Genomic DNA, 13,380 nt, shown 5'->3' with positions numbered 1-13,380 from the left:
CATTTTCATCAAACCAACACATCTTGCCAATATCTTTAATTTCATTTAATTTCAAGTTCTTAAATGAACATGAGGATAATCACGATAACGATCAAGGGTTTAATTTTAAAAATTTGATTAATGTTGATAAACTTGATAATGAAGATGATTCCATGAAATATGCACTACCTCCAGGCCTAATAAGATTAATTAAGAAAATAAACCAATTGGGCCTTATAAGGAGATAACTAAATTAGTGAACTTAAGAGATAAGGAGAACAAAAAAGAGGTTAAAATCAACACGTCACTTTTATTGGTAGAAAGGTAAAAGTTAGAAGATTTGCTCTGAGAATTCGTAGATGTATTTGCTTGGCCTTATTAGGATATACCCAACTTAGTATAGAAATAATGAAACATAAACTACCCCTAAAGCCATAATATAAATCGATCCAACAAAAGTTGAGACGAATGAAGCTTAAAAAGCTGCTAAAGATTAAAAAAAGATAAAGAAACAGTTTGATGTAAGTTTCTTACAAGTGGTCAAGTATCTAGAATGGGTAGCCAACATAACACCTATCCTTAAGAAAGATAAGAAGGTATGAATATGTGTGAATTATCATGACTTGAATAAGGCTAGCCCAAAGGATCATTTTTATTTGCCTCATATTGACACATTGATGGGTAATATGGCCAAGCATTTTATGTTTTCTTTCATGGATAGATTTTCGGGATATTACTAAATAAAATGGCTCAAGATGACATGGAAAAGACCATTTTTGTAACTATGTTGATTACTTTTTATTACAAAGTTATGCCCTTTGATTTGAAAAATGTTGGTGTAACTTATCAAAAAGCCATGGTAATGCTCTTTCATAATATGATGCATAAAGAAATTGAGGTGTACATAGATAACATGATCATGAAATCTCATGAAGAAGAAGATTATGTCACGAACCTCAAAAAGTGGTTTAAGATGTTAAGAAGATTCTAACTTAACCTAAACCTAGCTAAATGTATATTTGGGGCTAATTCAGGAAAGTTGCTAGGCTTCATGGTCAGTAAAAGAGGTATTGAAGTCGACCCAGATATGATCTAAGCTATTTAGAATTTGTCACCTCCTACCACACTAAAAAAAGTTTGAGGTCTTTTGGCTAAATTGAACTGCATTTCTTAATTCATTTCTCAACTCACTTATAAGTGTGATCCTATCTTTAAGATTCTTTATAAGAACAACCCTAGTGAATAGGATAAAGAATGTAAAGAGGCTTTTGATAAAGTTAAGCAATACTTGTCAAATCTTTTAATGTTAGTGCTACTTGTTCTAATGAGACCTTTGATTTTTTATCTAACAATGTACGAGAAGTTGATAGGATATGTGCTAAGGTAGCAAGATGAGTCTTGCATAAATGAGAGAGTTATCTACTATTGTGTAAGAAGTTTACAAAATATAAGTCCAAGTATTATTCTTTAGAGAATATGTGTTGTACATGAGCTTGGACAACTAAAAAACTCAGATAATATATGCTCTACCATACCATTTGGCTTATAGCAAAATTGGATCCAATCAAGAATATTTTTAAAAAGCTTTTATTGTCTAGAAAGATTACGAGATGACAAGTAACGCTCTCAAATTATGACATTATATAAGTGAGGCAGAAAACAATCAAAGAAAGTGCTATAACAAAGTTTCTCATAGATTGTGCTGTCAAAAATTATAAGCTGATAAGGTTAAACTTCCCTGATGAAGATTTGATGGTTGTTTCCTAACTTGAGGTGGAAAGGCATGATGAAAAATCTTGGAGAATGTATTTTAATGGAGCTGCTAATGTCCTAGAGCATGGAATTAGGACAATTTGATCTCTCTTGAAGAATGTTATTATCTTATATTGGCAAGGTCAAATTTCAATTGCACTAATAACATCATTGAATATGAGGCTTGTGTCTTAGGTTTACAAGCTGCTATAAACAGAAAAGTTAAATAATTGAAAGTGTTTGAGGACTCAACTCTAATCATATATCAGTTGAAAGGAGAATGGGAAATGAGAGAATATAAGTATATTTTAGAGCTAACCAAATAATTTAAAGATATCCAGTTTGAGCATTTACCTCATGAAGAGAATTTAATTATTGATGCCTTAGCTACTTTGGCAGCAATGATATGAATTAATGATAATATTGATATTTAACCTATCAAACTAGATGTTAAGGACACATTAGCTTATTGTTTTAATGTAAAATAAGATGATGAAAAGTCATGGTATTATGATATCCTCCAATATATTAAAAATCAGCAATACCCAGACTAAGTAATTAAGAATGATAAAAGGGTCATCAGTAGATTAGCTGTAGGTTTCTTTTTGGATGGCGATGCTCTACATAAAAGGAGCTATGATCAGGTATTATTAAGGTGTATAAATACGATAGAAGCGAAGAAGATTATTGAGGAGGTACATGTTGAAATATGTGAGGCACATGCAAATAGACATATAATGGTCAGACAGATCATAAAAGCTAGGTACTATTGGTTGACAATGGAATGGCTGCATTAATTATGCTCAAAAATGTCATAAGTCCCAAATCTATGCTGATAAAATCCATGCTCTACCTATTGCTTTACATGTTTTGGCACCACCTTGTCCATTCTCAATATAAGGCATGGATGTTATTGGTCTTATTACCCCAAAGGCTTCAAATGGGCATAGGTTCATTTTAGTGATGATAGATTATTTCACAAAATAGGTACAAACAACCTTATTCATAAGTATGACATGATTTATGGTTTACAAGTTTATAAAGAAAAAGATCATTTGTAGATATGGACTGTCAGAGAGAATCATTTCAGATAATATTAAGAATTTGAATAGTAAGATGATGAAAGAAATATATGCCTAGTTTAAAATTAAACATCATAATTCAATGCCCTACTACCCTAAGATGAATGGGACGGTTGAGATTGCAAATAAGAATATACAAAAAAATTTTGAGAAGATGATCAAAACCTATAAAGATTGGCATGAAAAGTTACTCTTTGCTTTGTATGCTTATCGGACAGTAGTACATACCTCTACTGGGACAATTCCATTTTTTTTGGTCTATGGGATAGAAATTGCATTGTTGGTAGAAGTAAAAATCTCATCCTTGAGAGTCTTAAGGGTAGTTGGATTTAAAAAGGTTGAATGGATTCGAGAGGGCTATAAGCAGTTGAATTTCATTGAAGAGAAAAGATTGACAACACTGTGTCATGGTTAACTCTATCAAAGAAATATGATTAGGGTTCATGATAAAAAGGTTCGACCTCATTATTTTCAAGAAAGAGAGTTGGTTTTGAAAAGAATTCTCGCAAGCCAACATGATAATAAAAGAAAGTGGACTCTAAATTAGAAAGGGTCATATGTTGTAAAAAAGTTTTTTTCATATGAAACATTAATATTAACGGAGATGGATGGTGATGATGTGCCCAATCCTATAAATTTTGATGCTTTGAAGAAATAGTACACTTAAAAAAAATGAAAAAATTAGAAAAATGAATTAAAAAAAAAGATGACTTAAATTGAAAACTCAAAAGAGGGTCCATCTAACTTGAAAACCTAAAAAGATGGCTTGGATGAGGAAGATACAATATTGAATTTAGGAACTCACTAAAATAAAGGCTAGCATGTTTTGATGAGCTCTAAATTGTTAAGTGCATCAAATGGCTAAGTTTTAAAAAAATTAAAAATGAGTTCTCATGATTATTTGATCATTCATTTTGGGAGTTGTTGTCCCAATAATTCATCCTTGTAATTTTTCTTTTTTTATTGTTTAGAGCCAAAATTGTTCAAATAAAAGAGATTCCATCTCATTCCTTATTCATTTTAATGGCTATGTCTTATTCTCAATCCATTCCTTGGCTTTTCCCTTAAATAACTTGCAATAAAAGAAATATGTGATTGTATTTTAATTTTTAAAATTAAAATAATGATCAATAAATAAATAATAGCATGAAAGATTATACATTACCTTGGAAAAGTTGAAAATGATAAAGGTAAATATAAAATGTTCAGGGCCTGATAAAGACACTAAATTTGAAAATGAAAAAAAAAAAGATTTTTTTAAAAGGAGAATATGGGTGCTAGCATTGAATGAAAGAGAGATTGAGAATCGAGTCAGTTTGGTCTTATTGCTCAAAGCTTGAAGAGTTCGAGATTCAAAGTAAATAGTCTTAAGAACTTGTGTACCACAATTTAAAAAGATATTAATTGACATTTGCATAGCATGTATCACAGTTAGGAATGTCTAGTGCATGACTCTAGGAAATAGGGATATATGGAAAAGATGAATATGAAGACATTCCAGTGAAGGAATTTTAATTTCTCGTTTAAGAAAAAAAACTACGAGGTAAGATTCTAATCCTTAAAAAATGATATTTTAAGAAAATTAATCATGGTTAAGAAAGATTTTTCAAACTTTTAAAGTTGTGAAGCCTTTGTTTAAAAAAGCATTTTTAAATACTAGGAACGATTTGTAAGACCTTTAGGCATAATCTCTTAGTTTTTTCTGACGCTATTTGTAAGATCTCTAAGTATGATCGTCAAAACTTTTGGGTGTAGCCCTATTTTTAAAGTTGTGTGACTCTATTTATGAGAAGCCCTTGTTTTTAAAGTTGTGTGCCTCTGTTAAAAAAAGCCTTTTATATTTTTCAAAGCTGTTAAGCCTTTATTTAAATGAGCATTTTATATTCTTCAAAAAGTTTGAGTTTCCATTTAGAAGAGTCTTTTCAAAAAAAAAAAGTTGAGTCGGTTATCTAGATATATAGGCTATCTACGTCTTTGCACGACTCATGTTTCATAAAAAAATACACAAACAGGGGCAACTATAGATATCCTATTTTGTCTAGGGTTAATTTTATAATGTAATTTATTATTTGACTTGGGTTTTTTGTCAAAAAACAAAAAGGAAAGAATTGTTTTATTGAAACTTGAAAAGGGTTTAATTTAAATTGGGTTGTTGAATTGAAAGTGTTCTAATTGAAAAAGGACTGTAAAAGAAAATTGGTTTGAGAGGTGGATTTGAATTAAAAATCTAAGGTTGAAGTCAATTAGGAGATTCAAATCCATAAAAACTTATTTTCCTATTGCAATTAGGATTAAAAGCCTATAAAAAAACCTCATTAGGATCAATAAAAAACAATCACACACAACAACGGATGAGGATATATTAAGAATCAATAATCACAGATCCAAAAATCAGAGCAAGCAAGAACAAAGAGAACAAATGACAACAATGACCAGAGCCATCAGAGCAAAATTGAAAAAAAAATTCAAAAAAAAGCAATAAGCTTCTAGCAAAAAGATTTGAAGTAGTTTTTTTAAGTTTGGGATTTGAAAAAGTTTGGTTTGATTCCAAAATTAAAAAATTAAAGGAGTCTGATTCGTTTCTTTTTTGGCCTTTTTTTTAAACAATTTTTTGGAAATCTCAGAATTCGTTGAAAATTCTAGTGAGTTTTTTTAAAATCCGATAAGTCTTTCCAAATTTTCATGGGATTCTGATCAAGTTCTCAGAATCTAATGACTTAACCTAAAATCCAACAAGGATTCTCTAGAAATTGACGAAACCTTTCACTGGCATTCAAAAATTCTAGAAAGAGAAAATAAAAGAAAAAACAATTAAAGAGAGAATATAAGAGGATTTTGACGAAAAAATTTTGGTTTTATATACTTAGGGAAAACGAAGTCATTTTGAGCTTTAACCTCTTCAGGATCCACGTGTTTTCATTTTGCCTGACCTTGTTCGTTTCGTTGAACCGAGAACCCATCTTTGTTGCTGAGTTGACTAAGCCTTGAGCTGCTAGCCGTGAGCCGTATTGCTTTCTTATGCCTTAAGCCACTATTCCTCAACTGCCCATCAAAGTTGATTTTTAAGTATATTTCATTTTCATATTTTTTTCTTTTTGGATTTTTTTTCATTCATTTGTATATTCCCTTTATTAATATGTTTCTTTATCTATTTATTTGTTTGTTTGTTTGTTTATTTTATTATTTATTTTATTTATTTGACTATTTATGTAATTATTTGTAGATATTTTTTATAAAAGGTAACAAATATATATCTTTTCAAATAAAAATAAACCTTACCAACATATTGGTGGGTTCAAATTTCTAAAAAAATAAATGTTTAAATAAAAATTGAATCTTATCAACATATTGAAATATTTAAATTTTTAATAAATTATTTTAATAAAACAAAAAGCCTTACCAGCATACTGGAAAATAATTTTAATTTCAAAATAAGATTTTACCAATATATTGAAGAACCTTATTAATTTTTTATTAAAAAAAATTAATTTTAAGAAAAAAAAAGTTTTCAATAAAACTTTACCAACATATTGGAAGGCAATTTGTTTTCAAAATAAGATTTTATCAACATATTAAAAAACCTTATAATTTTTAAGTATAAATTAATTTTTAGAAAATAAATAATTTTCATAAAATCTCACCAACATATTAGAAGATAACTTTTAGCAGAAAATCTTATTAACATATTGGAGGACATTTTTAGAATTAAATTTTTTTTACAAAGTTAGATTTTGAATCTCCGATAATAGAATCACTAAAAGCATTGCAAATATCAATCTCTATATAAATTCTTAGATGAAAAATCCTTTCTAAACTTTACCAACATATTAGGGAATTCATATAGGAATTTTCAATATTAAGATTTTAAATCTCATTTGATTATCACAATCAATTTTTTTTTTTTAAATTAATGAATCCGACGACGGAGCCTCTTCAAAGTGTGACAAATAGTCTCCTTAAATACTCTTGAAGTAATGGAATGTTCTTGAATTATTACCAATATATTGAAGTAATTTAAGGATAATTTCTGATATTAAACTATTAAGTAAGTTTTTTAGGCTTTTGGATAATAGAAATCAAGCTAATATCATCCTTTTCGGTGGGTGATGTAGAGGTGCTATAACCTTCTTCACATATAATCGAACTCTCAAACCTAATCTTAGTTTCTTAGACATGAATTTTCTTTTTAAAAATACCTAAATCAAGCTTGAAACTTCTCTTTAAAATGAGACAGATTCAATCAGATGATTATCATAATCAATTTTTTTTAATCTCATTTGATTATCACTATCAATTTTTTTAAAATATTAATGAATCCAACAACAGAGCTTCTTCAAAGCATGACAAATAGTCTCATTGAATACTCTTGAGGTGAAGGAGTATTCTTATTACCAACATATTGGAGTAATTTAAGGATAATTTTTTATATTAAATTATTAGGTAAGTTTTTTAGGCTTTTGGAAAACACAAAATCAAGTTCATATCATCTTTTAGGTGTGCGATGTGGGGATACTATAACATTCCTAACACGTAACCGAACTCCTGAACATAGTCTTGATTTTCATAGACATGAATTTACCTTTTAAAATACCTAAGTCAAGTTTGGGTCTTCTTTTTAAAATGAGATAAATTCAATCAAGTGACCAATCACATCTAAATTAAAAAAAATAGTAGCAACTCCTTTTCTAACAATAGATCTACAAATTTATATATTATGACAATACCACAGTATTGTTACATAATGTTGGACAAATGAACATCATGGAGTTAATAATTGTATTCAGACGAATGGGAAATTTATTTTGATGAGCTCCGCCAAGAAGTAAAATTCACGGGTTTCCAAATTTATGACGATGGTAGTATGGTGGGTGAAGAGTCAATTAGAAACAGCAGATGATTTATGACTTTTTGAAATGATTCCAAAAACATATGTTACTATCGGCAACCTACTTCATGCTTTTTCTTTTCTAATTTTCTCCTATCAATCGATCCTTCAGCGATTCAACAACTACCTTAGCACTTTTCGGTCTGTAATTTTGGGGGATAGTCAAAGACAGTCTTCAAAACTCAGAAGTACCATTTGTTTGAGACGTTTGGAGTTATCTTATGACCCTCACACAACCTACAACCTTTTCTAAATCCTCTTGCACCATAAAAGCCCGCTCCGATAGCTTAGTATAACATTTAAAGCATATTTATTAATATGCTTATTGTAAGATACACTTATACTTATTGTAAGATATCATTCGATTCATTATAAAATTGATATGTATTTATATGAAGAATAGATTTTTTCATGAATGATAACATATTTATTGATATACAAATAAATAGATTATAGATGCATTTATAATAAATTTGGATCAGGTGCAATTAAAATCTAATGAGTTCTAATTACCAAAAAAATATAATTTTGACAGTTTTTTATATAATAATAATAATAATAATAATAATAATAATAATAATAACTTATAAATTTATTCTGTAAATTTTGTTACATGGACCGTCTTAGTCCATTGTCCTAAAGTTTCAGTATCAATGTTGGTATAAATAATTAATTAAGCATATCTTGAAAACATTCAATATTGGATACGTTTCCAATTAAGTGAAAATCATTATTATAATCAAGTTAAATTACTATACAATATGATACATGATACATTTGAATGAATCCATTACCAGATCTTTACACTTGAAAGCTCCCGGATGATTAAAAGCTTTGCTTTCTCCTTAAGTAACGTAGTATCAAGTCGATTGAGAATCCTGAGAGTTGCAGGGGACAGGGCGCTCTGATAAACCTCAAATTTCACGATGCTTTGGGGTCCATAACGCCTGACTTTGATCTAGTATCCACCAATCGTGATTTACATCTTCTTGGTCCCCCCATGACAGCCCGTGAGTAAGTGTACCTGTAGTCAGAACATAGCCACAGGACAGGACGCACTCAAAATACATCCCCCCATAAGCAGCAAGAAGTCCGAACAAGTTTATGCAACAGAAACTAAAAACTTTATACCCTTAATCTTATGAGATTATCATACAACGTGGAAACTAAACGAACCAAAATATAGAACATGGACTACATGTTTTAATGACTACGATTCATCCCCTGCCCATACAACAAACTTTTACAATGTACCCAAAACAACGCTTTCATAGCCATATAAACGCTTCACTGGTGGCGATGGTGCTCACACTCTACAGGCATGACCGGGAACCTAGCAGTATCAGTACAATAGTCATAGACCAAGTGATTGGCTCTGACCCACACAAGTTGGTGGCTCTGATGCAAACTTAACTCGGACATTGTAGGCTCATCCCACCAGAACCTCTTCTCACCACTGCTGCTACATTTCTTGGCATTCTCATCTGCTACCACCGACACCGGGCACTCGCATGCATCTATTTCGAAGCCTTCGTAGGAGGCAATGAATGGTGCATGGCTCCAGTCAGTCTTGACTAGGCCACCCTGTGTGGCCCAGTCATCAGCATTCCAAATTGAGCTATATACACCCATGGCTTGGTCTTTAGGAAAAGGAATTCCTTTATGTTCCATATTGGTGTGCACTCTTATTGGGGTCTCATCCACTAGAAATCTGGATTAAGAGAAACAAAGATATAGGTAAAAAAAATTCCAAACGGCAAGAATATAATACAAAAACAAACGATCAAGCAATGCCAAAATCAAGATGGCACAGAAATCCACATACACCTACTACCAACCTGTTAATAAGAATATTCATATTTCAAAAATAAAATAATCATCAATGACTTTTTTCCAGAAAGAATGTAATCTTTAATAATTACAGATCTTAAGGAAACTTCAGAATTTTTTTAACATCACCTCCAAAGTTAATCTACAACAAATCATCAATATCAAGATTGGAAAATTCCAAAATGAATCTGACTTTGCCGCTGCCACCCACCCACATACACACAGAAAACAGTGGGAATTCACTTTGGTCCCCAATGCAGTGAATGGTACAGTTACAAATTACAACCCAAGGCCCAAGGCTATGACAAGAAATCAAGAATTGTAACAGAGTACATGTGTCTGTATATTTACTATTATATCAATCAAGAATTGGCCCATTTTTTCTTTGGTTTGGTTTTTTGTGCAGTTTGGCAAACCAGAGTCTGTATCACACATATGCAAACATGGCATATTACAGCATACTCAGCAGTCAGCACTAGACAAAACAGAAAATTTACCCTTTCATTACAGCTTTTCGGGACAACCAAAACATACAAAATACATGTATTTACGTATATCGTTGTATATGTTATACAAATTAACCTAATGATAGAAAGAATACTCACAAAACTTGGCGCTGGTTCCAAAGGATGGAGTAAGAGTGAAAGTCCTTTGTGGGGTCAAACCAAAGGTTCATTCTTTGCTCCCTGTTACCTACACCATTCACGTACACATTGGTCTGAACAAGGTATGGTTCACCTGTGGTATTGCCCAAGAACTCGAAATCAAATTCATTGTGGTTTGGACCGTCCGATGACATCTGTGTCAAACAAACATCATAAGTAAATATGTCAATAACACATCATTATCATCACCCATATTGAGTAAAGTAAATTAATGATGAGTGGATCAATGTCTGAATGTGACATGTGAGTCAATTACTAACAAAAACCAATTAAATATACACTAATTAAGTCAATGATTAAGAGGAAAACAAAGATTCTTTACCCTAGATCAATGGTTTCATGGACCATGGTGGGGACAATGAGAAATAAATGTAAAGTAAATTGACTTTAAAGTGACTCACGAGAGTGTAAAGAATAGGTCGCTGCTAGTAGAGTCCAAGCCTCGACATGGGGAAGGAAAAGGCCAATTTTTTATTGTCTACAACTGGAAAAAATTGTTCATTACAATGTGTGAAGTTATGGGGAATTATTATTGAATGGGGGACCCATGTCATGATTCGAGAAGTACCCAGCTGAGCTGTTATCCACCTTATGTGCGTTTAAAGCTGTATAAGAGGCTGAAGCCTAAACAGACTCGTATAAAGAGAAGACGGCCATAAACACAAACACCTTTTTTCTCTTTTGCTAGTAATTAAAAGGTGTAAAAATTTATACACTCACATAGTAAGCAGTAACAGTCCCAGCAGAGTCACCCTCTACAAGCTTAATCTGCAGGGTTACTTTTCCAAATAAATACTTGCTTTTTGATGCAAATCCAGCACCTGATATCACCAACCAACGTTTCATTAATCTATAGGTTGATTAGCTTTACGGGAAAAAGTTTTCACAACATAATGCAGTTTAATAGTCTGCCAATGACAGATTATGATGAAAAACAGTGATTCTTGATTCTTAAAAAAGAGGATAAATGGTATTTTGCTAGAAAAATGTACAAGCTTTGAGCTTGAAGGAGCAAGAAATGGCAGATAATTAATGTGATAAGTGGAAAGTTTTACAGATAGAAGGTTGGTAGTTTACCAGAATAGTTATCAAGTTTGAGCTTAAGGAGCTCTCCTTCATAGATAAAGTGATCCGTAGCCCAACCAGGCTGGAAAAGCTCATCAAACTTAGCTGAGCTTACCAAGCCCAGCATCATAAGAGCCACAAAGAAACCCAAAGCTACAGACATTTTAAACAAAACAGCAATGGAAGTGATAGAAACAGAGCTGTAGAAAGAGAGTGAGAGAGAGAGAGAGCTCATGAAGCTTCTGCTCTGAAAAGACTCTGTAGGGAGACTCACTCCTCACAAGCGAAAGTGGGTCATTTTATAGCCAAAAACTCCATTGGCGTGTTTCACAAGGACCAGGATGGCCCACTTAAATGACTAATTTCCACAGGCAAAATCAGAAGCCACGTCACGTGAGTTTATTTTAGCCACGCGAGATTGCAAAACGACAAGAAAAATGACAAGTAATCCAAAAATTAAAAAAATGTAGCAATTACTACGCCATTGCCAAATACCAGTGCCATCCTTGACTTTCAGGTGCAAATTAACTGTTTTTAATAAATAATTCGTGAATATATTTAATTTTTATTTATTTATATATTTTTATTAAATTTAAATATATTATGAATAATATTTTTATATTTATTTGTTAAATAAATAAAATATAAATAAAAATATATATAATTTATTTATATTTGAGAATAAATTCATTTAAAATTTCGTTTATTTAAAATTTATTTATATTCATTTATTATTTGTTTATTTTTAATTTTATAATTATACATTTATTTAAATTTATTTAATTATAATTTATTTATTATTTATGAATATATTTATTTATTATTTATAATTTATTTATTCTTTATGAATATAAATATTCTCTCACTTAAATGAATTAAATTTAAATGTAATAATAATTTTCTTACTTAGAATAATTTTTAAAATAAAAAAATAAATTATGAAAATGTATTTATTGGATTACCTGGTTATTACTGAACTTGAATACTGTAGTGGGGCCACTTGGTATGACATGTCGGTTTCAAAAGGCTGGTGTGCAGGTTTTGCGCAATGGTATGAAACCACGTGGAAAATTACAGCTGTTTTTTTTCTTAGCTGTCCAGTTGTGAGTGAGTGGCAGTAAGAGTTAAGAAGCTTCCGCTTTTGCTCGGAACCATTTGATTTTGGAGGTCCATCTTCGGGACAAAGAAACAAGAAAAAAATGACACCTAATCGCAAGTTTAAGGGAATTAAATTCACTCGCGGCGTTATGTTGACATGTATTACTGATAAGGTTGAGATGAACGTGTGGAGATGGAGGCAACGATGAAGGTGAAATGGGAATAAGAAATGTGGGATAATAAATAGGGTGTTTCTAAGTACACCCAAAAAACAGTTTTTTACATTCTACCTTTTTTTTTTTAATTTTGACTGTATATAAAAAAGAATTAAAAAATATTTGGGATGTAAATAAAACTTACTTAATAAATATGGCACTTTATGCTCTTTTTGGTAATTTTCTTTTGTTTACTTCGCTGAAGTTGGTGCCAGCTGGACAGTACCAGCGCACTATACATTTCCGCATCTTAAATTTTAAAAATTAAAGGGTTGGGGAATTTTTTTTTTTTGAAGTAAATGGTTGGGGAATTTAATTACAAAGAAGTGTTACATTTTTTAAGCCTTGAGATGTGTGCCAACTTTTTTTCATTTTGAGGAGTTTGTTCACTGTTATTATCATATTACTAGTAGACATTAATTTAGTAGAAATAAAGCAATGAAAGATTTGGTCGTACGTAGAAATTTTGGAATGGGTAAGTAAATGTTAACAGATGTTTGGGATGGGTATCTAATAAAGGGTTTGGGGGGGGGGGGGGGGGGGGGAGTCCAAGATTTCCCCAATTTCAACGAGAAAAAGTGATGTTGATAAAATTACTAGTATATTTTAATTTGACTGTCTTTATCCTTTCACAAGTGTTAACCATCTTTAGGAGACGGGAACTTAAAATCAAGTATGGTTAAGTATAAGAACAACTTGGTTGCAAAACATGTTGTATATATTATCAAAATATAAAATTCTTAAAGTGTTTTAGATGTTTTATAACTATAAAGATTTGAAATCATATAATATATATTATTTGTATTTGT

At 31.0% G+C, this 13,380-nt stretch overlaps 1 protein-coding gene across 1 annotated transcript; it reads right to left on the bottom strand.

Moving 5' to 3' along the window:
* Positions 1-8,799: 8,799 nt before the first annotated feature.
* LOC111308112 (xyloglucan endotransglucosylase protein 6-like) lies at positions 8,800-11,524 on the bottom strand. The gene is made up of 4 exons (XM_089749721.1): positions 11,271-11,524; positions 10,914-11,014; positions 10,134-10,327; positions 8,800-9,409 (listed from the first exon to the last, which is right to left on the bottom strand). The coding sequence occupies exons 1-4, from the start codon at positions 11,491-11,493 to the stop codon at positions 8,986-8,988; spliced, it is 942 nt and encodes a 313-aa protein (XP_089605847.1). The 5' UTR covers positions 11,494-11,524; the 3' UTR covers positions 8,800-8,985.
* Between the last annotated feature and the right edge of the window lie 1,856 nt (positions 11,525-13,380).

Source organism: Durio zibethinus, chromosome 2 (genome assembly GCF_047325235.1).
Source record: "Durio zibethinus cultivar Kanyao isolate XHJ-2024 chromosome 2, ASM4732523v1, whole genome shotgun sequence".
Taxonomy (NCBI): Eukaryota; Viridiplantae; Streptophyta; class Magnoliopsida; order Malvales; family Malvaceae; genus Durio; species Durio zibethinus.
This window is presented reverse-complemented; position numbering and strand designations above follow the sequence as displayed.